Here is a 26555-nt window from a genome sequence, read left to right as displayed (position 1 = left end):
ATTTGGCAGAGTGGTTAACACATCGTGTAGGACAGCCTCTCCCTGCTTGGGCTGGAGTCCTGCCTCTGTTGCTAATTCCGGTGATGGCTCAGCTAGCTGAGACCCTGCCACCCAAGTGAGAAACCCAGATTTAGTTCCTGGCTCTTAGCCTCGACCTGACTATCTCAGCTACAACAGGCATTGGGGAAAGTAGCCCGCCAATAAGAGCTTCTCTGTTTATGTAGCTATTGAATTACGTTTTTAAAATCATCAAACCTGCCGAGTTACCACATTAAAACTGTTCCACATAACACCAGTAGAGGGGGGAATCAGACTGTGAAATACTGCTAAGTTCTGAAAGTCTCCAAATAATTTTAAGGGAGGGAATGCCTTGTTCAGAATTATTTTTTAGAAAACAAGCTGGTGAGTTTAACCAAAACATGTAGGAAGCCTCAGAAGCAGAAACTCAGGTCAGGAACCATTAAAATAGTCCAGACAAAATATGTAATCAAATGCTAGAAGGTTAAAAACAGTTGAAAGTTCAGATTTCACTGGATTTGGACAGAAGGATAAAAGAATTCAAACATGAATCCCAGGCTGAGATAAAGCAGTTACTAAGAAGAGCAGATTTGAGAGAGAACATGAGATGTCCAGGAGGGAATGTTCCCACAACTTGTTATCATTCAAGGGATTCTTGAGAGTTGGGAGAAATATCTAAATTTCTGACAACCTTTATATGATCAATTTAAAAATCAAAGTTCAGGGCTCAGCATGATGGCTCAATTGGTTCACCCGCCAGCTAAGGCACCGGATTCTGTATGTGGGCACCGGTTCCTGTCCCAGCTGCTCTACTTCTCTTCCAGCTACCCTGCTTGTGGCCCTGAGAAGCAGTCGAGGACAGCCCAAAGCCTTGGGACCCTGCACCCATATGGGAGACCTGGAAGAAGCTCCAGGTTTCAGATCAGCTCTGCTCTGACCATTGCAGCCATTGTGGGAAGTGAGCAAGCAGATAGAAGATCTGTCTCTCCTTTCTGTAAATCTGCCTTTCTAATAAAAATAAATAAATCTTAGAAAAAAAGGTCAAAGATCATGGCTGGCATTGTCAAACCACAACTTTTGATGCTGGTAGCCCATATAGGTGCTGATTCTAAGTCTTAGCTGCTCCATTTCTAGATCCAGCTCCATGGTAATGTTCCTGGAAAAGCAGCAGAGGGGGGCCCAGACGCTTGAGGCCCCGCACCAAGGAAGGAGACACAGACGAAGCTTCTGGCTCCTGGCTTCAACCTGGCCAGCAGATGAAAGATTCTTTCTCTCTCTCTTCCTCTCTTCCTCTTTCCCTATCTCTCCACACTCCTCTTCCCTCTCTGTAATTCTGCCTTCCAAATAAAATAAAATAAAATAAAATAAAATAAAATAAAATAAAATAAAGTAAAATAAAATCATTTTTGAAAGGCCTATGCATTTAAAAATGCAGCAAAATAAAGAGAAAAATTTCAGGAAAAAGACAAGGAAATATACCAACTTGTTATCATAAAACTCAGTTTAAAAGAGGAGAGACACATCTTTCTTTTTTGTAGAAGTAACAGTAATTTCTCCAAAATTCTCATTAGCAGAATTAAAAGTATCCTCCATTTATTCCTATAACTGTTTATTATCCTAACAGTGAACTATTGCTATACATTAAAGTTGACTATATTTATCTATTTAGATACTTTACAAGCTACCTGTAAAGTAAGAAACATGGTTCTGTGGCTCTGACATCTGTATCAACACCTCCTAGCAAGAATTCTCAAAGATACATGACACCCACTATCCATTTTTTTTGGAACAGAGGCCCACATTAAATATAATTCACCTTTCCTAACAACTAAGATTCATGGTGTACTCTCAAGATCCATTGTATCATGCTCTAAGAAAATCAACATTACACATTAAATCAAAACTTAGATGGGACTGAATGAATGATTTATTTTTCTACCTCATTCCCATTACACATTCATAAAGAAATATAATTCCTTCTTTCTGATGTGGTCGAAGATGAGACACAAGGTGAGGATCTATCACTACATCCACAAGAGGGAAACAGTTCTTATTGAACATCCACTGATGATTCTTGTCTGGCTGCGGCATAACAAGGGAATCTTTAAAGAAGAAAAAGCAACAGGATAATTATAAATATAATTTCGCTTTGTCAGCAACCACCTTACCTTGTTTCCATTACTTTTAAGATAGCACTGTATAAAATGCATTGATACCACTGCTAAGCAAAGACATAAAACAGAAAATCACATGCCTGACTGATGGAGGACTTCATGCAATTACAAAGAGTTGTCCAGATGCTGACACAGTGGCTCAACAGACTAAGCATCCACCTGCAAGTGCCAGCATTCCATACAGGAATCAGTTTGTGCCCCAGTTGCTCTACTTCCCATCCAGCACCCTGTTAATGCTAGGAAAGCAACAGAGGATGGCCCAAGTTCTTGGGACCCTACACAAACTTGGGAGACTCCAAAGAAACTCCTGGCTCCTGGCTTGCAATGGGGCTGATGCCCTTTCTCTTCTCATGACACAATATATATCAAAGTACAAACATTTCTCTCCCACCTTTCCCTTCTCTGGCCTTTCTGTCACTGTGTTTCTGTGATTTGTACACCTTTTAAATAAACTTTACCAATAAATACAAAGTAAAAATAGAAATGCTCTGGAAACACTGTAATTACCCAACGTCTAATAAAGAATATGTAAACCACAGCATCCAACAGGTCAGCATTCAGAGTAAAAAGAACTATTTCCAACTAAAGCACAGGATGGAATTTTTCCAAGGTGCATTTGACAATGCTCACAGCTCTTCATTCTGTGAGGCTTCCACAAACTTAACTCCTTCTATTTTCAGTCAGTAAAGACTCCTTCTATTTTCAGTCCTGTGCAGACTAACATTGACTCTATTCCTATTAATCAGATTGAGAAAAGATACATTTTCCGCTAACTTAGGCACTATTATTTGTTTAAAGTCAATTAAGCAAAGCAACATGAGTAACACTGAAAAATAATGTAATTTTTTTAAAAAAATGCTAAATAAATATAAAATATTTACTAAAACATCACTCAAAAGACAGTAACATCAAAATTACTAGAAGGAAAGTCTCGATTAATAAATCTAATGTCAGATTTGGAGTTATACTTGTCAAGTCTACATCATGATTAAAAACTGAAGCTAATCAGGTCGGGAAAAAGGCTTATCAACTGGCTAGTCCTCCACCTACAAGTGACCACATTTCACTTGGGCACCAGTTCATGTCCCGGCTGTTCCACTTCCCATTCAGCTCCCTGCTTACAGCCTAGGAAAGCAGTGGGGAATGGCCTGGGTACTTGGGACCCTGCACCCACGTGGGAGATCCAGAAGAAGATCCTGGCTTCTATTTTCCAGTGTTACTTATGTTGCTTTGGATTGGTTTAGCTCTGGCCGTTGCGACCACCTGGGGAGTGAACCAGCAATTGGAAGATCTTTTTCTCTGTCTCCCCTTTTCTCTGTAAATTTGCCTTTCCAATAAAAATGTCTCAAAAAAAAAAAAAAAAAACCTGAATCAGATAAGAAACAAGCCAAAGGGACAGAGAAAAGGGAAGATAAAAACATCTATGTACCAATAAATAAATATCAACATGGTAATATACAGCAACAAGAATTGGAGTTTGGTCGTGTTTGCCATTGGCAGTTATTCATAGGATAAGTTCTGTGGACTGTTCTAGGTTTCTGAATTAACTAAAGGAACTTTCATCATTGATGTCAATTCTTGTAAGATAAGGATATAGGAAGTAAAAACGGAAAATTTAGTCCTTGATCTTTCTCTATAACCCTGAAGCAAAGCAAAGGAACTCGGTGAGTTTCCAACCAATGGTTACACTCATTTACTTTTGAAAAGGACAATGTGAGGCTCAGTGTGGCAGCCTAGTGGCTAAATTCCTCGCCTTACACACGCCAGGATCCCATTCAGGCGCCAGTTCATGACCCAGCTGCTCCACTTCCCATCCAGCTCCCTGCCTGTGGCCTGGGAAAGCAGTCGAGGACAGCCCAAAGCCTTGGAACTGTGCGCCCGCATGGGAGACCTGGAAGAAGCTCCTGGCTCCTGGCTTCAGATAGGCTCAGCTCCAGCCATTGTGGCCACTTGGGGAGTGAACCACTAGATGAAAATCTGACTTTCAATAAAAATAAATATGTCTTTTTAAAAAAAGGACAATGGAAGAGAATATAAAAGTGAAAAATTATGTAAGGCTCATTAAAAGACCAAAGAATTATTAAGTCACCTAATCTAAGGCACATCTTTAAGAAAAACCAAACTGAAACAGTCACATAGTGGGTTCGCAGCTCAAGCGTGAACACAATTTTTTACCTTCACAGTGACAAGGTATTTTTAATACTAAAAGAGCTGACAGGACAGAGAAGCAACACTTCCATTCTACCTCAAGGTCTTTGGGATAGCCTAATAAAGATTTTGTAATTGTGAGATTTTGTGCTCAATTAAGCCATTGAAAATTTGAATTTAAGTGAGTTAATTCATCATTCTGTTTTTTTATATGCAAAGTACAGAAACTGATCTAAATTACCTCAAAGCCCTACTCAAAACTTATCCTTCCATTAGTACTTGCAACAAGGAACAAAATAATCACATACTTTCACTTTTCTACCATTATGAAAGAAATCCATACCCACTCTCCCACATTCTCTTTCAAATTTCCTTGTCCTTCTCATCAAATGAGAACTCCGTTATTTTTAGGCCAACTCATAAAAACAATGAAAATACTTTCTGAGTAAACAAATAAAAGAAAAATTGGAAACATAGAGATTTCATCTTTTATGTGAATTTTTTTTAGGTGAAATTCATCAATGTGACTGAACTGAACTTTCACATGTAACATCTGAATTCTTTACATGATTCCTCACCATTCAAAATATTAACGCAATAATGTGTAATCAAGGCATACAATCTTCAAATCAGAACTATAAATCAAAATCCTGATTCACAAACTTACTGATTTTTTTACTTAATAGTGTCAAATATTATTCAAAATTACATGTATGCATATACCAATGATTTATTTGCCTAATATATAGTGTTTTGCTTACTGTATTCCTTAAATTATGTATTTTCACATGAAATGATTCCGAAATTCTATCGTTACTTGACTTCAACATTGCTCTATATGTTGGACCTAATATACATTTCAGCTGAAAAGTTTAAAACAATATTTAAACTTCAAATTAACAGATAAGTTGTGACATTAAATCAGAAGAACACTGAAATTATCTTTAAAATCTTACTTGGTGTGTAAGGATTATGACGTGGTTTACAATTCTGGAAATTACTCCGTCTATTTTCTTTTGAACTTGGTTTACAGACACCTTTAAAGGGGTTGGAGAAACATTTGCTGGCAGTCTGAGAAGTACTTGGGACATCAGCACTTCCCCCTCCAAGCTGAAAGCACCTGCCACTATTGAAGTCATCCGGAGAGATCACACCCATGACCTCTACTTCTTTCCCGCCAAGCATCAGTGTCTGACCCTCTTCAATGTTTTCAAATTCTTTGAATTTATATCCAATGCCTTTCAGTTGAGGAAGTGAGGAGGGGGAAACAAAACAAAGAAAACTATGAGATGTCTTAATAATATCATTATCACCTACCCAGGTCTATGCAGTATAAAAATCACTTTGAATGTAAAGAATCTTGTTTAACCCATTAGCCAGAACGAAAACAATTTACAATTTGGGTTTTTTTTTAAAAAAAGAATACAACTAAAATTCAGAAGAAATAATAATGTAGCTGTAAAAATTAGATATACTTTACAGAAAGCAAGGTTTGTTTTTCTTTATTGAATGCGCTCTACTGTTTTATAACCTTTTGTCTGGCAAAATTAAGCCAACTACAGAGTATGAGAATCCACATGAGCCTTACTTTCTTGTGAACAAACCAGAAAATGCTATCTTCTATTTCCACCAGAAATACTTACACTTGGAAATATAAAGAACTGAACTGGCAACAAAAGCAACTGCTGGACCCGGTGCCGTGGCCTAGCGGCTAAAGTCCTCACCTTGCACACGCACCGGGATCCCATATGGGCGCCGGTTCTAACCCCGGCTGCTCCACCTCCCATCCAGCTCCCTGCTTGTGGCCTGGGAAAGCAGTCGAGGACGGCCCAAAACCTAGGGACCCTGCACCCACGTGGGAGACCTGGAAAAGCTCTGGAATCCTGGCTTTGGATCAGCACAGCACCAGCCGTTGCACTCACTTGGGGAGTGAACCTCGGACGGAAGATCTTCCTCTCTGTCTCTCCTCTCTGTATATCTGACTTTACAATAAAAATAAATCTTAAAAAAAAAAAAAAGCAACTGCTAACTATAAACCAGTGCTACACTGTTCCCCAGGAGAAAACAACGTTAAAACAGCCCAAGTTCCAGCTCTCCAATAAACAGCTGGGTATTATATACTACCAAGAGACTACTATTAATTACATGGACGTTTACTGAGTGCTGTCATGAGAAATGTGCCTCTCTGGTTGCCTTTAGAGTATAAGTTCACTCAAAAAGTAACATCACTGCATGAATAAATTCTCCAAAACTCTAGCCGAAATCTACCAGAATCAAAAACACAGACTGTGAACTTGACAGCTTTCTTTTTAATTCCTCTAATCAGAGAGCATAACACTTCGCCCACAGTAGTTGCTCTATATTCTTATAGTAAGTAAAATGTTTCGTTGCAGATAATTTAATCTCATCTCTTACCAGCTTTTGATTGTCCTTCATGATAATTACATTGCTGAGATAGTTAACTAGCTTGGTTTCTCTTATGCATGTGTGCTTTGGTACATGCTCTTACACACGCTGCCTTCCTGCCATGTGTGAGTGTGTACTTGTTTCTATTTTTATTTTTCATGACACAGTTCAAAACGACAAATACCATTGTTTCCACCACCTTCCAAAGTATTAATCCTTCAAGTATTAGACAGTAATGCTGGTTGAGCGTACCCTAGTCTCCTAGGAAGTCTCAGATGGTCCTTTACAATCCAATCCTACTGTACTAAAATAAAAATTCTCACTGAAACAATTATCTAGTTTATTGTGTTAGCGGAATCCTAATTATCAATGACATTACCTTATTCCCATCAAACTGTAACTTAAGCTCATGTTCACATCTTTATTGCTATATTATGTAGCACATACAGCTGCTAAAATGCCGGGAACCAGGAACCTCTTCCGGGTCTCCTACGCGGGTACAGGGTCCCAAAGCTTTGCGCCATCCTTGACTGCTTTCCCAGGCCACAAGCAGGGAGCTGGATGGGAAGTGGAGCTGCTGGGATTAGAACCAGCGCCCATATGGGATCCCGGTGTGTTCAAGGTGAGGACTTTAGCCGCTAGGCCACTGCGTCGGGCCCTACAAACAATATTTTTAAGCAAATGAATGAAACAGGAAAGATTCTCTTGTAGGTCACACTCAAAATTGAATAAAAACTGCCAAAAAAAAAAGAAAGAAAAATGAAATTTGTTGGTCAAAATCCTAGTTGTTACACCTCTGATCCAGCTCCCTGCCAATGCACCTGGGAAAGCAACAGAAGATGACCCAATTCCTTGGGCGCCCGCACCCGTGTGGGAGCGCCAGCGGCAGATGCAGGCTCCTGACTTCCTTGCCCTGGCCAGTGTTGTCATTTGAGAAGTGATCCAATGAATGGAATCTCTCTCTTCTTTACTCACTTTCATTAAAAAAAAAAGGCTGATATCAGACATTTTCAAATTGGTATAATGATAAACTCCAATTCTGTTCATCTAAGTCAAGTGGAACCAATATCTCCCTGTTCTATTTTAAAAAACTTTATCAAGAAGCACTGAAACTAAATTTCAATCAATTCCTGGTAGCAATAACTTTTAAAATGTTTATACTTATTATTCTGCAAAGAAAAAAGAAGAAAGTACATCAACACAAGCACTAATCTCAGGAAAATATCAAAATGACTGTACATACCTAGCCAACCATTTTTAGAGAAAATGAAACTGCGAAATAAGATTAGTGACAATGTGCTAACATAGGCCCTAAGATTGTCAGTCACTAATCATTATAAAATTACATATCTCAACAGATTTACTTATGGGAAAGGCAGAGTGATGGGGAAAAAGCAAGATATTCCATCTATAAGTTCATTTCCCAAATGCCTGTAACAGCTGGGGCTGAACCAGGCCAAAGTCAGGAGCCAAGGATTCCATCCAGCTCTCCTCTGTGGGTGTCAGGGACTGAAGTACTAGCAGGAAGCTGAACTGAAAGCAGAAGAGTCAGGACTCAATCCAGGCACACCAGATGCCAGAATTCCAAGCAGGAGCTTAACCTACTGTGCCACAATGCCCACCCACCATTCCATATCATGCATGGTTGAAACAAAGTCAATCTAAAAGCTTTTGAATCTGCCCCTTTACAAAATCTGTTTTTTAACTTTAGAACCAGAGACTTCACTAATATTAGTGCAATCATAAATGTGAGGTAATATCATATACCTTTTCCAATGTCTTTGCCTTCTAAATCTTTTAACGTGAATGATCTTCCTTTTACAATAAGGACAGCATCACCCTCCCACTTCTTGTGCTTTTTCTTTGAGGCCTTACACCAAACAACACTGAAATATTTAATGAGGCTTCCAGACGACTCCTCTTCTTGTCTCTTACACACTATTGCTTCTTTAGCAGCTGGAGCAACTAGAATGAAAAATAAAATTAAAACCAATTTATAAAGATGAAGTTGATGTCTGAACAGCAAGGTCATTCAAATGAAAAAAGGAGGCACGAGAAAATCAGACTGTATTGCGAAACAACATGAAAAAATATTCATTGCATTTGTTAGCATTTGGAAATTAACAAATCCAAATGTTAGAGGCTAGCACTACCAAGCAATGCGAATGGCTTGTCATCAGTCACAACACCATAAAAACACAATTAAAACAAACAACTGACAATCACTACACACATTTTAAAACACTGGAAATGAAAGATATTATTTCAATATCTATAAGTACAGAAAGATATCTAAAACCCTGTTTTGACAAATGATTGAATTAACATTGATGTGATCAGTGAAAAGGGAGGTTACAGATATCTGTGAAACAAAAACTTGGTTTCTTTCATGTGTTTTTTTCCCTACTTTTAAATATTTCTTGATTCCAGTGATTATTTTGCTTTCAATTTCAGATACTTTTATTTCATCAAATGTATTACTTATCAGTAGTAACTGAAATAAAAAGTGGATCACAAAATAATCATCACCATCATGAAAATGGCTTTTAGAAAAACATGGTCAAATGAATAATATTCCTTCCCATTTTTCAACCACTAAATATTGCCTTTGACAAACAGTGAAGAATGTTCAAGATTGAATATGAGGCAACATGCCTGTTCACTGGGGGAAATCAACCCAGGGAACATCTTCTGTGGGCCTCCTGACTTCAATACACAAGGCCAGCACACAACAAGGCCCACGCCTCTGGAACACGACTGCTTCCTACAGAGCATATTCCTCCAGGCAGCACAGGCATGCCTGAGAATACGGAGTCAGCTCCTTCGCACCCTGACTATACCAGGCAACCAACAGTGTCAGAGGGGTGGGAAATCAACCCAGCAATGGCAGCTGATGAAGACAGGAGTACTCTTGGGCTCTAGAAGCAATCCCCTTGCAGTGTCACCCGTCCTGAAAGAGGCAGCTCAACAGATGACAACACCCTGCAGACATGTGGAAGGCTCATCACAGATCCTGAATCCCATCCCATCCACCCAGGCAGTCACCAACATATAGTTGTGATCTATGTATTCAATACGGAATGGTAAAATCAAACTAATATCTATTAACATACGCATTTTCACTTTCTATACTGAGAACACTGAAAGTCATTTCACAGCATTTTTCAAATGCATAAAACATAGTTAACTATAGTCAACACGCAGTAATCTCTTCCTCCTAACTGAAATTCTGTATCCTTTGATTATCATCTCCCTCTCCTCAAGCCACCTCCTCCTAGCAACCACCATTCTACTCTGCTTCTATGAATTTAACTGGTTTTAAGCTCTCCATACCAGACAGATCACAGTAACTGTTTTCTAGTCTCATTTCATTTAGTTCCATCTTTCAAATGCACCATGTCATCACTAAATACAGGATTTCCTCTTCCCCTTAATAAGAATGGTCTAGAAAAATCATGGAAAATATATTAAAAGATAAGTTTACTCATTTGTAAAGGCAAAATTACATAGAAAGAAGGAGAGACAAAGGAAGTTCTATCCATTGGTTCACTACCCAGATGGCCACAATGGGAACTGGGATTGTCAGCATCCAGGAGTCAGGAGCTTCTTTTCAGGTCTTCCAAGTGGGCCCAAGGATCTGAGCCCTCCTCCAGTGCCTTCCAAGTCCACAAGCAGAGAGCTGGGTCAGAACTGGAGCAGCCAGAACTCAAATCAGTACCCAACTAGATTCTGGTGCCACAGGTAGAGGCTTAACCTGCACAATACAACATCAATGCCTCTTTAAATTCTTAAATATCTTTCGCATATACCACCTTTTCTTATCCATTTCACTGATGGATGCTTGCTGGACACTTGGGTATCATGAATACTACCTGATACACACACATGCACACATACACATGTACACACATACATATGTGCACGCATACATGCATGCATGCACATACATGTACATACATATATACACATATGCGTATGTGTGCATGCATGCACATACACATACAACATATACATGCACATGCATACATACACACGAACTGTACATTTTTAAGCCAGGTACATCAACCTCCCAAAAGCCTGAAAATCAACTGTCATATAAGAATTGAGATCATTTATTTGTCCTTCAGAGGCAGTCATGGATCTAGAGTCTAGACTGTATCCCACCAATATGAGGATATGTCAAAAGATTCTCTTGGGTGTACCTCAGGACAGGGCGTCTTCCTCGGATCCCGACTCCAGCCACCATGTGCACGTGGTGGCTGTCCCCAGGCCAGTCTAGGTTCGGGGGCTGCTCCCTTCAGGGTGAGTACACTGAGGGGGGGAGTCTCCGTGGCTGGGTAGGTCCGGGGCCGACTCACCTCCCTCATTGGGCAGTGACTGGTCAAGGCAGCAGCACCCAAATGTGCACCCTGAATAGGGTGTGGGGTGGGCTGGGCTGCAACATTCACCAGCTCATATACGGCCAAATGCAAGGCCAGGCTGCGCTGGGTATTGGCCTAAAACCCATTGGCATGTATGAGAACTGGGTCTGGGAGGGGATCAAGTGGAGGAACTTGGGAAACTCCCCTGGGGAGTCACAGCTCCCGCTGGTGAACATGTGGTCCAGACCTGGGGGTCAGACAAGCTGGGCAAAGTAGCTCCAACAGTTGGCTAATGTGTAAATTGGTAATGGAACGGGATGTACTGGGCAGGACTGAGCAAACCTTAGCCTAAAAGCGAAACTAGAAACCAGGATGGAGCACAGATCATGCCAAGCTAGGCTCTTGCACCTACTGGTCTGCATGAGTCAAGGACGCTAAGCCACAGTGTCTAAGCCAGAGGCCAGGACAAATGAGGGACTGAGCCAAGCTGAGTCAGAGCAGCCACTGGCATGTGCGTGATCTATGGCTGGGAACAGGCCTGGTTGGGGAGCTAAGGGGACACCTTAGCTGGGTGGAGGTTCCCACTAGGGGCGCATGTGCTGGAATGGGGGCTGTGTTCTAACCAGAAAACAATTGTAGTCTCCCTAGGCACAAGTGTGGACTGGGACTGGATGCACCAGGCCAGGCCAGACCCCAACACCATCTGGTGTCCTGGAGGACCAGGGTAGATATGGGATGGACTAGGCTAGGTCTCTGCCCCTACTGAGCCGTATGTGAGCCGTATGTGGGTTTGGACAAGCCATGGCTGGGCTGAAACATCCAACAGCAAGAACCAGAATGGGTTGAAAGCCAGCCAAGAAAAGCCACTATTCCTGCTACGACAGGAGGTGAACTGAGTAGGGCTGGCTCATGGAACCCCTGGTATGCACAAAATCTGGCATTGGGAGGGGTTCTGATGGAGGAACCTGGGCAACTCCTCTGGCAGGACACGGTCCCTGCAGGTAAGCGCAAGAAGCATGATAAGAAACAGCCCAGAATAGGCCAAGGAAAGTGTACCACTGGCATACATTTGGCATGGGCCGGGGGTAGACCAGGCTGATTCAGTTCATGTCATCCACTGGCAAATCTGAACACCAGAACAGAGTGTGGGTCGAGCCAGGTTCGGTCGCAAAAAAAAAAAAAAAAAAAACAGTACACAATATGGAATGCCAGGGTGAGGTTGCCTATACTGGATGTGACTGCAGCACCCAACCAGCACACGTGAGAACCAGGAAGGGAGGGGGCAGAGCCGGCAGAGGGATTAAAGGGGTGGTCCCCTCACTGGACAGCTACTCCCACTGGAGAGTGTAAGCTGGGATGGGGCCAGACCAGACTAAGCAGGGCTACAACACCTGTGCGCCGCACGTGGACTAGATCAGGGAAAAGCCAGGCTGGGCAGACTATTCCTACTGGTGCAAGCATAAATTATAGAGTGGGTGAGGGTTGTTTGGGCTTAGCCACAGCATCAGCTGGCAGAAGCTGGCACTGGGGGCTAATTCTGTCAAGCCAAACCACAGAACCACCTGGAGAGTGCATAATCTGGGAGTGAGAGAGACCTGGGTGGGAAATAGTGGGCTCCTCCCTCTTGGGTTACCTCTCCCGCGGGAGGGCACGAAAACTAAGACAGGGGCTGGGGTGGCTAGACAGAGAAGCACTCAATAACATCCGTGAGGGCTGGATAGTTGAGCTAGTTAGATGGAACTAAGCTTTAATACCCATTGACATGTACAAGAGACAAATGGGATGTGGGACAGACTGAACTAATCTGCTACACATACTGGCAAACCAGGGTAGGGGGCGGGCCTGGTGGGAGTTATTGTGGGTCGCTCTGACTAGGTTGCAGCTCCCACTGGTTTATGTGAGGGCCGAGTATGTGATGGGCAGAACCAGGCTGGACTGCAACACCCACTGGTTCCAGTGGAAGTCGGGACTGAAAACAGAACCAACCCAGCAATTGCAAACACCAGCTGATCGGGGCAGTGGACTGTGGTGGGCCCTGTGCTTGCTAGAACACACAAGAATCTGGTCTAAGAATACCTCAAAGTTTCTTTGGGGATCTCCCCAATTGAAATGCCGGATTCAAAACCCTAGCCAAGAAAAGACAGAAGACAGAACAAGTCAATCAACCACTTCAGCTATATGTTGGCAGCGAAATACTGGACAAAGGGAGACTCTATGATATGGACTATGCCAATCAGTGGATTCTTCAATGACCTCATCGTGCTTGGAGTGGCAAGATAGGCAGCAATTCATAACTGGTGAACTATCAAAACCACTTGAGCAAGACCATCGGAACATGCCGCACAACAGGGACCTGGGGTGGGTGGGAAACTGGGTGGGGTTTCTCCCAGAATATCCACCTTTACCTCAGATATATGAAGGAAACAATAGGGAAATAATAGTTTTACCCACTTCCCTATAGCCCTTGAACATTTTTACCGTAATTAACTATGTAAAGATTGTCAAATACATAATAAAAAATTAAAAATAAGTAAATAAAATAAAGTTGAAAAAAAAAAGATTCTCTTGCAGGTCACACTCAAAATTGAATAAAAACAGACCTGATGGTTTGGAGAGGAGATTCCATAAGTTCTATTTGGGCAAGACTGATTCGCCAACCCACATGGGAATTCTGAGATGGACTGTTAGCATAGAGCATCACTGACTGCCACACACCAGTCCACACGAAAGCTATGGCTGGGGGCCTGTCTGGCAGGGTTGGATACCAGTACCTGAGTGATTGGTGGAACAGGGGATGGGTCACACTTAGCAGGGTCATTACACTAACCAACATATGAGAGAACCAGATCCAAGGGGAAGTGTGGGCCCAGCCCTGTGGAAATATAAGTCCCACTGGTTAGCTCGCAAGCTGGGGTGGTGATGGGATGAGCTAGGTGTGACCATGGAACCTGACACCACGTATGGGTAAAGGATCCAACAACAATCTAGGCAGGTCAAGGCAGCAGCACCCAAATGTGCATCCTAAAACAGGATGTGTGGTGGGCCGAGCTGCAACTGGAAGGCGGTGGACCAGGCAGGGCTGAGCAAACCTTAACTCACAAGGAAGATCAGAAATCAGGATGGAGCACAGGTCATGCCGAGCTAGGCTCTTACACCTCCTGGTCTGCATGAGCCAGGGATACTAGGAAACAGCATCAGCCAAAGGCTGAGGCAGGTGAGGGGCTAAGCCAATTGGGTCAGAGCAAACACTGGCAGGCACGCAATCTATGCTTGGGAACAGGCCCAGTTGGAGAGCTAAAAACACACCCTAACTGGGTTGGGGTTCCCCCTGGTGAATGCGGGGGCTGGAGTGGGGGCTGTGTTCTGGTCTGCACATGCCTGCAGTCTCCCTTGGCACAAGTGTGAACTGGAGCTGAACGCACCTAACCAGGCTAGACTCCAGCACCAGCTGGTGCTCTGGAGGACCAGGGTAGATGTAGGATGGACTAGGCTAGGTCTCAACCCCTACTGAGCCATGTGTGAGCCGTGTCTGGGTATGGATGAGCCTTGGCTGGGCTGAAACATCCAACAGCAAGAACCAGAATGGGTTGAAGCCCAGTCAGAAAAGGCCACTGTTCCTGCCAGGACAGGAGGTGGACTAAGTAGTGCTGGCCCATGGCTCCCCTGGTATGCACGAGATCTGGCATAGGGAGAGGTTCTGATGGAGGAGCTGGGGCAACTCCTCTGGCAGGACACAGTCCACGCAGGTGAGAACCACGATAGGGAGTAGCCCAGACCAGGCAAGAGAAAGATACCCACCAGCATACATTTGGCACAGGTCAGGGGCAGACCAGGCTGAATCAATTCACATCACCCACTGGCAAATCCGAGCAGGAGAACAGAGTGTGGGTGGGGCCAGCTTCAGTCGCAACACATACCAGTGCACACTACCGAAAGCCAAGATGAGGTACGCCATACCAGACTGGGCTGCAGTGCCCAACCAGCACACGTGAGAACCAGGGAGGGAGGGGGTAAAGCCGGTAGGGAAAATGTGGTGGGCTCCCCTGCTGGAAAGCCACTCTCACTATAGAGCATCAGGTGGGATGGGGACAGACCAGACCAGGCAGGGCTACAAAACCTGTGGGCCTCATGTGAGCTGAGTCAGAGAAAAGTAGGCTCAGCTGACTGCTCTGACTGGTACAAGCATAAATTACACTGGGTGAGGGTTGGTTAAGCCTTGCCACAGCATCAGCTAGCAGAGTCTGGCACTGAGGACTAATTCTGTCAAGTCAAACTCCAGAACCACCTGGAGAGTACATGATCCGGGAGTGGGAGTGGCTTAGTAGGGAAATAGTGGGCACCTCCCTCTTGGGTTACCACTCCCACTGGAAAGCATGAAAACCAGGACAGGGACAGGGGTGGCTAGATAGAACAGCACCCGCCAGTATGTGTGTGGGCTAGATAGTAGGGCAGGTTGGGTTGCACTAGGCTTCAACGCCCATTGACATGTACGAGAGCTAAATGGGATATGGGACAGACTGAACAAGTCTGTGGCACATAGTGGCAAGCATGGGAACCAGGGTAGGGGACAGGCCTGGTGGGAGTTATGGGGAGTCACCCCAACTAGGCTGTGGCTCCCACTGGTTTGCAGGAGGGCCGAGTATGAAGTGGGCAGGATTGGGCTGGACTGCAACACCCATTGGTTCATGAGGAAGACAGGGCTGGAAACAGAACTGACCCAGCAATTGAAACCACCAGCATGTGCATGAGCTGACTGGTGCCATGGACTGTGCCGGAACCTGTACTGGCAAGCACATGCAAGAATCAGCTCTGGGGATTCTCTGGGGATCCCTCCAACTGAACTCAGAACGCCAACCATGTACAGACTGTGTCAGCCAGTAGATTCTGAAGAGATTTCACCATGCGTAGAATGGCGAGATTGGCAGCAATTCAGAACTGTTGAACTATCAAAACTGCATGAGCAGGACCCTCGGAGCATGTCCCACATCGGGGATCATGGGATGGGTGGGAGACTGGGTGGGGCTTCCTTTTATCTCTTCCCTTACCCCAGATACAGAAAAAAAAATATTAGTGTGGAAAAAATGGTCTTACTCTCTTTCCTGTAGACCTTGACCCTTTGTGCCCTAATCAACTATGTTACAATTATCAAAATTAAAAAATATATTATACAAAAAAAGAAACATGGATTAACAAAGAATGTAAGTATCACCATCTATATTACATTTTCAGTACAATTTATTGTATTCTCTTCCTAAACACATCTATTTAAAATCTGGCATTACTCTAAAAGAAGGCACATGAAAAATAATTCATTTTCAAACATTTCATATAAGTATAAGTAAAGATGGAACGCAATAGATTTTTTCAAAACTCAAGTAACACAAAAGAGAAAAGAATTTAAATGTTTTAAGGAATCTTACCACAGTTAGAAATTAAGGTTAAACAAACTTTTCTTAAGAAGCCATTACAAATCACAGCTAGATTAGAGCACTGTAAGTATTAGAGTTAAAGTAACATTTCCTTAGGATGCCGTTACAAATCATAGCTAGTTCAGAACAGTGTAAGTTGTAAGGATAGTAAACATCCATTCAAGTTTATATGGTTAAGAGGAAGTAAAGTGGCAAAATTTACTTACATACTATCTAAATTACTAAATAATCTTTTGACTTAATCTAATTTAATATATTTCTATAAAATGAAGTCTCTGTTTTCCCATCATTATGTCTTGCAGCTAAAATTCCTGGCATCAAACAGCTGCTTATAGAACACAAGATGTCTAGTAGCTTCAGTGCATATCCCATTGGCTGCAGAATTTTTGCCTGAACTCCCCTCAGAGAAACCCATCCTCAGCAGGAACAGCTACTGCAAGGAGTTTGGCTCAGAATTTCCCTATGATACCCAACAGAATCAGGCGAGTGATTCTTTATAGAGGAATTCTAACAATTCTATGCTAATGACAGCTGCATGAGAAATAGACAGAAAATGGACCAGAATTATATGCATTCAGACTTTTGCAAATTAAAATTAAACAATACTGACTGGAAAAAAAATGGCTGCAGTAAACTCAACAGCAGTGAGTGTAATTCTGGTGTTTATAAATATGTAAGTGTAAATTTCTCACTCTATCTATACAGGTCACCCCTAATAACAACTTTGAAAAATGTTGAAAAACATGACTATTATACATATATTTATACTGTTTTATGGGCATCAAAGACATTTTAAAGGGCAATTTTGTACATATTTAACTTTTAAATTCCATGCTAATTTTAGAATCTAACCACCAAAAAAAGTTGCTGCATTTTTCTGAACACAGAACCACTGTCTAGAAACATCTCACAGAAATATTCCACAGAACACATTTGCAAAAACTGATTTTGCCATACATGTCAACAGTTAAATTTTTAGCAACAACATGCTGAAATTATAGTATGAATTACATTTCATATAGTAACTAACTTGCTCCCAATCATTTCAAAAAGTTAGCACATTATCATAAAGATGTATTTACTAGAATTGTATTATAAAAATTTCACCTCAAATTAAAGACTTATCATGCTTAAAAGGAAAGTCATAGCACAAATTAAAGATAGAAAATAAAATTGTTGAAGGACATCATACTTCAAAAGCTTATGAACAATGAAATTAAAAGATATTTTGGTGCAAAAAAATTTTCAAATCTATGCACAGCTTTTCAATAATACACATATTCTGTGAACCTTTTTTTAAACACTTGTCACATATTCAAAACATTTTGATAATAAAAATTCAACTCTGAAAGGTTACAAAAAGGCTTTTTGAGTCATTAAAACTAAAATATTACCCTAACACTTCACTTCATGTTTTTTTAGTCCTATAGCCATAGCCTATATTTAATATCCTCATTAAACTGCCTGCTCTTAAATACTATTGTAACTATTACTGAACCACGACTAATCCTACTATTCCCCTACAAAAAGCCCTCCATGGCTCCCACCATGTAGTTTAGTGATTCCATTTTTATTTTTATTTATTTATTCTTAAGGATGTATTTGTTTTTATTGGAAAAGCAGGTCAGATTTCCAGAGAGAAAGAGAGATAGCAAGATCTTCCATCCATTGGTTTACTCCCCAAATGCCTGCAACAGCCGGAGCTGAGCCAATCTGAAGCGAGGAGTCAGGAGTTTCTTGCAGGTCTCCCATGTGGGTGCAAGGGTCCCAAGGCTCTGGTCATCCTCTTCTGCTTTCCCAGGCAATAAGCAGGGAGATGGATAGGAAATGCACCAGCTGGGACACTGACGCCCAATATGGAATCCTGGGGCTTGCAAGGCGAGAATTTAGCCATTGAGACATCTCTCAGGGCACAATTTTGTGATTCCTTACAAATCACATTGTTTAACTCACAATCTGTTACCACGCAACATCCAAATTTAAAACTCTCAATTTACCTTCACTCACTCTTTCAACAAAGATATTTGAGATTCCAGTATGACTAGTACCAAGATCAGTACCAAAAAGTGTATTCATTGGCTGTCAGACCAGAGTTACCATCAACCCTCCAGAGGATTCAGTTAAACAGAGGCTCCGATTGGGTTGGACTGGGTTAACATTTCTGGCAAGTTCTCAAGTGATGCCAGTGCTGCTGTTCTAGACCACACATGGGAATTACTTGCAAACATTGTAAAGACAGAAAAATTCACACAAAAATGCAGGTTTCTATTCCTCCTGGAGCCAAGCAGCAGTTACCCCATTTAGTCTAGGGAGATGCCCCAATCCAGATTACCACAGTCCAAAAACCAATTCTAACTACGTTCACTAACAAGCCCACTTGGTGAATTCCCTGGTCTACTTCCTTTCCTTCCCTATATTGCTAAAATTCTACTAATTTCATGCTAAAACTGTTTAAAATCCTTTTCCAATAAAATCCCAGCAAAAACAGAAATTCTTAAATAACACCATGATTTAGCATAAATGTAATCAAGTCTGCTTTAAGGATCAGGGCTTTATTTCTTTCTACAAATACTAAAATAGTAATATTTACAAAAAAACATAAGACTGTGGACTATATCATAAATTATAACCTTGATTTTTAAGATTTCCATCCCAAGTAAAACTTTAATTTTTAATTGACCTTTACTGTGACATTTTTCTGAATAACACATATAAAATGAGTTACGATACAAGCTTCAATCACGCAGTTTAAATATATAATAGCCTCAGCAGATACTGCTGTGCTTTTCTGGACAGAAAGAGAAGAGAGATGGAGTGATGATGCAATTCCCTCAGTTTTAAAACCTACAAACTTTTAAAGGCAACTTTATAAAATAAAGTCATCTAATTATTAATTCTAGGGAATATTTCAGTGAATTTTTATTTCTGCAGAATAGCAGATGGGGGTAAATTACACAAAGAAAACCTGAATGCTGGTCCTTGCTCTGCTGCAAATAGCTTTGTCCCGCAGGTAGGTCACTGAGGTCTCTCCCTGGACCTCAGCTTCATTACTTCTAAATTAAAGGGTGAGCAAAAGTGTCTTCCAGCATCTTCCATCTCTAAAATATCTGGACTTACTACTTCAAAAGATCAAAGAGCCAATGGCAGGTCAGCCTCATTGCTATGAGGAGAGGGGGGCTTCTAAATTAGCCTAAAAAGCCTTTACAGCATTCAAAGTTTCAATTAAATATGCTGAAGACTGAGAATTTGGGGAGAATATACACATGTGTTTGATAACTGAAATAAAGCACCTTTTATATAAAGTCAGCAATTAATTTTACAAGGGAAAAAAATTGGGAGAAGACAAAATACAACTATGCCAGCCCATCAGCAAGTTTTAATATATCACCAGAAAATAATTAGAAAATCAAACCAAAAATTTTTCCATAATGGAGATCAATCACATTTTCTAAGGCCATTGGTTCTGCATCAGGATATTCCTGAATTTAAGCAATTTGGCCAAAATTTAAATTATCAAATCACAAGCCCGAAAAAAAGCTTAGAGGCTATTATATTCAGGTAGACCATGCCGTAAGCGAACTGCTTTCAGCTTCTCCACTTCAATTTTTGCTTTTAGTAACTCTTCCTCCAGCTGCTGCCTTCTTTTCAATCCATCCCTCTTCTCCTGAACATACAATCCAAAGTTTTTTTGATTTTCTAAAATTATCTGATGTTCCTCTTTCAAAATCTGCAGGATCTGAGGGTCATACCCTAGTAGTGACCTAAAATGTTCTCCACTCTCATGCTGAAAAAAACCATCTCTCCTTGGGATAGAAGATGTAGATGATGTCATTCTCAAGTCAACAGAGGAAAGCGAAGGTGACAAAGACCTTTCCGTGACATGGACTAAGCCATGCTCTTCTCTGTGCTCTAACGTATCATTCTGCTGAGGATTTAAAATCAGTGGAGGAGGTGGTTTAATGTCTTCTTCTTGCTTCACCTCCACTGTAATGGCAACAGGATGGTGGTCCAACATCACCTGAAGAGAACTGGTACCAGCCTGTGCCTCCTCATCCAAGTTTGCACTACAGCACACAAAAAAAGCATTATAAAATGTAAATCAAATGAAGGTAAGAGTATATTTAGAACACATTTCACATTTAGTATACATTAAGTTATAAAGTTTTAAAACAATGAAGACAATCATGAATCAAAACTAAATGTTTAACCAATGGAATAACAAATTGACAAAGACTAGGATTTTGAAAGACAGGAAATTATAAATATTACATAAGGACAACAAGGTAAATAAAAATAAAGGCCATTTTTAACACTGTTAAAGAGACATCAATTGTCTCAACAACGCATGTGTACCTAAATATTATAAAGGGCCTTCTGAGCTCTAGCTCGCCATGCCTTAGCTCTAGATTTTCTCCTTTTAGACTCCTGGACTAATCTAAAAACTACCCTACGGACTAACGTAAAAACTACCAAAGTCCATGACTCATTAGGTAGTGACAGGCCATCAAAGGGAGGTACAGACTTCGGCATTATACAAAAAAAAAAAAAAAAAAAAAGTAGATAAAGATTTTGTATGATTTTAGGATATACCTATCACAGGATTTTTTATTGACCCCTTTACATATTCTGAAATACAAGACTTGATTATTCTTTAAGGATTTCAACAACTGGGAGAAATTCCCAGTAGTAATTCTGTCACAGAATACCCACCACCTAGCATAATACATTAGTGTACCTGGAACCTAGGAGGGGCTCCTCTTATGTTTAATGACTAAATATCTGGACAAATGGGGGTGATAGCAAAGGTGGTGATGTTTTCAGCAGTGTTACTGGCAGTGGAGGTGACAGTGACATTGCAAGTGGTGTTGGTAGTGGCAGTAGTACTTCTTGGTGAAACGTTTTATGAAATGTCTTTAAATGGCCTGAATATTGATATATTTAACATTATTCAATTCACATATGGTTTCCTTAAAATATGTATTCCTGGTAGACACAATTATAATTTTAGAATAATTTAAGTTTTATATATATTTGTTCTGACTTTATAAAAGCAGTGTACCTTAAAATTGTTAATTAAAAATAATTTCACACACAATATGAAGCTGTTAATTCAAAATAACTGCAAGACTAAAATAACACTACTTTTTGAGGTTTATTTGATTATGCTTCAGCCTAACTTAAAAATAAAAAATACAGAGGGAAGATAAAAGGAATATTAATGAAATCATATTCTTAAACATTTTTATAGAGGGCCCGGCGGCGGTGGCCTAGCGGCTAAAGTCCTCGCCTTGAAAGCCCCGGGATCCCATATGGGCGCCGGTTCTAATCCCGGCAGCTCCACTTCCCTTCCAGCTCCCTGCTTGTGGCCTGGGAAAGCAGTCGAGGACAGCCCAAACCTTTGGGACCCTGCACCCGTGTGGGAGACCCGGAAGAGGTTCCAGGTTCCCGGCATCGGATCGGCGCGCACCAGCCCGTTGCGGCTCACTTGGGGAGTGAATCATCGGACGGAAGATCTTCCTCTCTGTCTCTCCTCTCTCTGTATATCTGGCTGTAATAAAAATGAATAAATCTTTAAAAAAAAAAACATTTTTATAGAACATTTTACAAATGAGAAATAAGTGAAATAGTTAAGAATACATTCTGTGTAAATGATTAAAAGCTGGAACAAATTCAAGTATAGCATAAGGAAAAAATTAAAACGTCCATGTGTCACTAATGACAAAATTTTCAAAAAATATCAGATGTTTTTCTAAGAGATACAAATAAAACAATTCATCAAGTTATATAGTATATAATGAAAAATCCATCTATTGATTATATAAATCATTTTTTTGGCTACTCGTTTTTGGTCATTTTATGATTTCCAAAAACAAAGCATTGGCCTATAAATGTCATTCAAATTAGCAAGATTTTGTACAATTAACATCTGTTAAAACATGAAATGAGAAAAGATTAAGGAGACAGGTAAAAATCAAATTTTTTGAAAACAGGTATTACTACCACAAATTAGTATACAAAATAGAATATAATTCATGTTAATTAAATTTATTCCTTATATTTGGATATTACATTTTAGTTGAAACATTTTAAGTAAGACATGCCAAAGTTTTTTTAAAAAGTTTTGCAGAAAATCACAAAAAAAATGAAACAGAGAAGGCTCCTAAAATTGATAAATCTTAACTTGGAGAATCAAATGGGCTATGCAAATGCTAAGTATAATCTAATATTAGGGGACAGTAAAAATAAAGATATATAAGTCAGTGTGAACCATATAACAAAACAGCCTTACAAAGTAGGTACATGTTTTAAAATATATAATATAAGCAGTAGTCCCTTTCCTACACTTGGTCTTAGCCAAAAGGTTGAGAAGCAATGCAATAGTCCCTTTCCTATTAACAAGGGAGATTTGGTGAAATTAACAAGAATATTTATGTAGAAGCATAATGAATATTATGGACTAAGTTTAAACTTTAGGGACATTATTAAGGTACAACATGATGTCAAACACATGTAAGCATAATAAATATTTAAGTATATTAAATGAATGTAAGTTAATACAGTGAAAAATGGGTATGGATACCAATATAAGAATTTAACTGTCACATTTGTTACGTTTTCTCTTTAAAATATGAAAAATTAGTATCACTTTAATAGACTGTATAGAAAAGCAGAAACCAGTAAATTTATTCCCATAGGAGAAATGGTGTCCCAAGAGCTATGTGTGAATGGTATATGTATGCAAACACATACAAAAGGACCAAATATAAACAAACATTTATAACATATAAACTAATCCTATACTCACTGTATTTTTTAAATAGATACTCATCTGTAGTTTCCAGTGAGCTTCTCAAGTTATAAAGTCCTATACTTGCTATTAACAAAAAGGTACAGTTGTACACATACAATGCCAAACACTATTTTCCCTCTGACTCACTGGAAGGGGAAGACCAGGGGGAGAGGACAGGTATTCTGAATCAGTAGCCTGAAATCAGTGAACATTTTAACCAGTGCTCCCAAGAAGTTATCCAGTGCATGTCCGGGATTCTCACTGGCAGTAATTTCTCACTGAGTTATCAGTTATACAGGTATAGTGCAAGAAATGAGGCTCAAAAACATCTGCCTAGGAAATCACCAGCACAAGATAGATATATTTGGCAGAAAGGTGTCCACCCGCTCCCAGTCTCCTAACTAGAATGGGACTTCACAGGTAATCAGTAATTTTGCTCACATGAATGCTTCTTCCATCAAAGCACACCAAAGCTTTGTTTGAAAAGCTCAAGGAATTTATACTTCTTTTTAGATTATCTTAAATGAGGCAAAAGAATGTAGCTAACTGCCATTTTTATCTTTTGCCAGGAGTTAAAATTGAATTAGTGGCAACATAACAGTTTGAAAGATTCCCAAATAGTCAGAGCACAAATTTAACCCAAAAATTGTTTCTGACTTCAAAATAACCCCAGTGGCTGTTTGGGGATGCAGTAAAATTCATAGTTTGATATCCTTGCAAAAGCACTAAGAAAAAAATCAACCTTTCTTGTGTGACCCAAGATAAAAGTGAAACTATACCATTAATGAACAAAAACAAAAAATAAACTTTATTAGGTAATTGGAGAATTAGATATTAATTCCCTTCAGCTGTGTTCATGACTTATTTCATGTGAAAAAAATACTTTTGACTATTTTCTTCTGTATGATTCTGACATTTATGTTTATTTAATTATTATCTTTAGGTCAATGCATATCCAGTAAGTATAGATAGTAATAATTCATTTTAAAAGGTTGATTGCTCCTAAAACTATGTACATTTTATATAAAATTTAAAATACCAATTAAATACAATATTAAATAAGAAAAAGGCATCTCTCTGACGCAAATTAAATAATTTCTATTTAAGTTTGAAAAGTTTATGAAGAAATGTGACAAGTCTCATCCTATTTTGCTCTCCCTAACCTTTACTTTTAAAAACTACAAGGGGGAGGGGGCAGGGGAAGACAGTAGAGTGGCTTAAATCAAATCCAACAGAAAAATTCCTTACAGCCTCACTTTTCTTTTTTTAAGAATGCAAACAAAGGCTCCATTCACTGCTCCCATCCCGGGGATGCTTACTATGCATAGCTCTATCAGAGCTAAGCCACAGCCCAAGAGATAGGAGGCGCCATAATTTTCCACAACAAAATAAAATAAAGCTTACCTTTGTATGTGGTTCCTGTCTCTTACCAGGCAAAAACTGGCAATCTGGGGAATCATCTCCATAACTTTCTTGGTTGGCTCAGAAATATTGCATTTAAAGTCTGATTGGGCCTCTTTTTGCTGCAAAAGCTCCTGTTTGGCATATTCTTTGAGCCTTTTGTAAAGGGTTCGTAGGCCCTGTGCTGTTCGAGGAGGGCGATCTACTCCAGTTGCATTATAGTTAACTGCTATGATATCCCAACATCTGTTCTTTTCCACTATTACTGAATGTTTATTAGTGTGTTCTTCCAGGATTTTCACATATGGCTTCACTAGCTTTAGTAGATCAAGCTTTTCAGCTAAGGTAAAATTGGAAGATCTAGCCTTTCCTACCATTGTTCTCTTCCAATTAAGCAGGCACTTCTGAAGCCACCAGGCAGCCTTCAGCTCTGCTCAGCTCTTTTCACAAGCAGAAAAAAGATCAGGCTTAACTAGGCTAGCCTCGTTTAGGCCCACGCCTACAGGGGAGGGTTTATTAAAATTCCACCAGCTTAAGCTGACGCAGGTTCAGGAAATCTGCTTAAGCCAAGCCTGACCTACATAAAGCTTCTCAGTGAGGAAGACGGGGAGGCACAAGCAGAGCACACTTCTGTATGAAGAGACCCGCGCCAGAAAGGATTTCATGCACAAAGATCTACAGATAAAAATGGAACACAACTAAAAATTAGGCACTTAGGTGACAATGCTGAATCTCTCTCTACATATGTATGCCTAGCTGGTAGGCTGAAACTGCACTGCAGTATCATGTTATAAAAACAAAAGAGGAACTGTTTGTGCTGTTTGTTTACAAACCCGGTAGACAGAACCCTGACAGGAGTGGTGAATGCGGTGATTCCCAACAGAGCCCCTAATCACTGTTTCTGAGCAGTGTTCTCCCTCACAGAAATCTGCATAATGCTGGTCCTGCTGTCAATCAGAACTCATATCCTCTAGCTAGTTAGGTTACACCCAGCTCAGACTCCACAGCAAAGCTAAGCTTCTCCTTCACTTGACAGTCTACAGCAGCTCCTGCATTTTCTTTCACTTCTTTAAAAAAGAGATTTTTGGTGAACACTGAAGATAAAAAGCAGATAAAGATGTTTTATTCTAAAGCAATGGATCATGCTAGCTGAGATGTATGAGAATATGCTAACCTGCTTTGTTAAAATCCTATTCCCAAGAGAGACAACATAATCACTCCTTAAAACTGCAAACTATGAGACCACATTTGGTACCACAGGAGACTACGACTGGTAATGTAGTCATGTTCACAAAGTTTGGACTATGAAATAAAACACCTAGTGCAGCCATTTGCAAAAATATCAGTTTTCCTGCTCAGAGCCTAACAACACACGACACAGTAATCATGGACGCACAAACCTATGTTCTACTGATATGCTTGTTTCTCTAAACAGGAGAAAAAATTTTACCTTAAACCCATCTCCACTCAATCCAATTATTGAACACCCCTAAAAATGTTGGCAAAGCACTGATTTTTCACAAAACAGACAATTTACAAGAAGCCTTAAATGTATGTTCTGTCACAGAGAGTGAAAGATGGCTGGGTGTTTTGTGTGATGCAAGATACTGTCTGGTATAACCTGGGGTGCAGGGGGTGGGAGGGAACCTGACACTGTTAACAGTCCTAGGCCTTCATGCCTTGGATAGTGTTAGGGATCTGTAAATACAGAAAACTAACAAGGCTCATAAAATCCCTTATCCAAACTGGTTCAAATCAAATTATTTTGGAATTTTTCAGCTGCTGGAATTTTTACATAAATGTGAGGCATCTTGGAGATGAGATCCAA

At 40.3% G+C, this 26555-nt stretch overlaps 2 protein-coding genes across 3 annotated transcripts in view; both read right to left on the bottom strand.

Moving 5' to 3' along the window:
• The window catches only part of RAD54B (RAD54 homolog B), a 97942-nt gene that overhangs the window by 36925 nt on the left and 34462 nt on the right, over positions 1-26555 (bottom strand). For both annotated transcript variants that reach the window (XM_058668790.1, XM_058668791.1), the window contains exons 4-6: positions 8514-8711; positions 5297-5578; positions 1958-2120 (exon numbers count right to left, since the gene is read on the bottom strand). In XM_058668790.1, the coding sequence (XP_058524773.1) occupies positions 1958-2120; positions 5297-5578; positions 8514-8711 (643 nt within the window). The remainder of the gene's footprint in view (positions 1-1957; positions 2121-5296; positions 5579-8513; positions 8712-26555) is intronic.
• Positions 18941-25482, bottom strand: FSBP (fibrinogen silencer binding protein). The gene is made up of 2 exons (XM_004597236.2): positions 24731-25482; positions 18941-20600 (listed from the first exon to the last, which is right to left on the bottom strand). The coding sequence occupies exons 1-2, from the start codon at positions 25102-25104 to the stop codon at positions 20075-20077; spliced, it is 900 nt and encodes a 299-aa protein (XP_004597293.2). The 5' UTR covers positions 25105-25482; the 3' UTR covers positions 18941-20074.

Source organism: Ochotona princeps, chromosome 9 (genome assembly GCF_030435755.1).
Source record: "Ochotona princeps isolate mOchPri1 chromosome 9, mOchPri1.hap1, whole genome shotgun sequence".
NCBI lineage: Eukaryota > Metazoa > Chordata > Mammalia > Lagomorpha > Ochotonidae > Ochotona > Ochotona princeps.
Note: the sequence above shows the minus strand (reverse complement) of the source record. Positions and strands in the feature narration are given on the sequence as shown.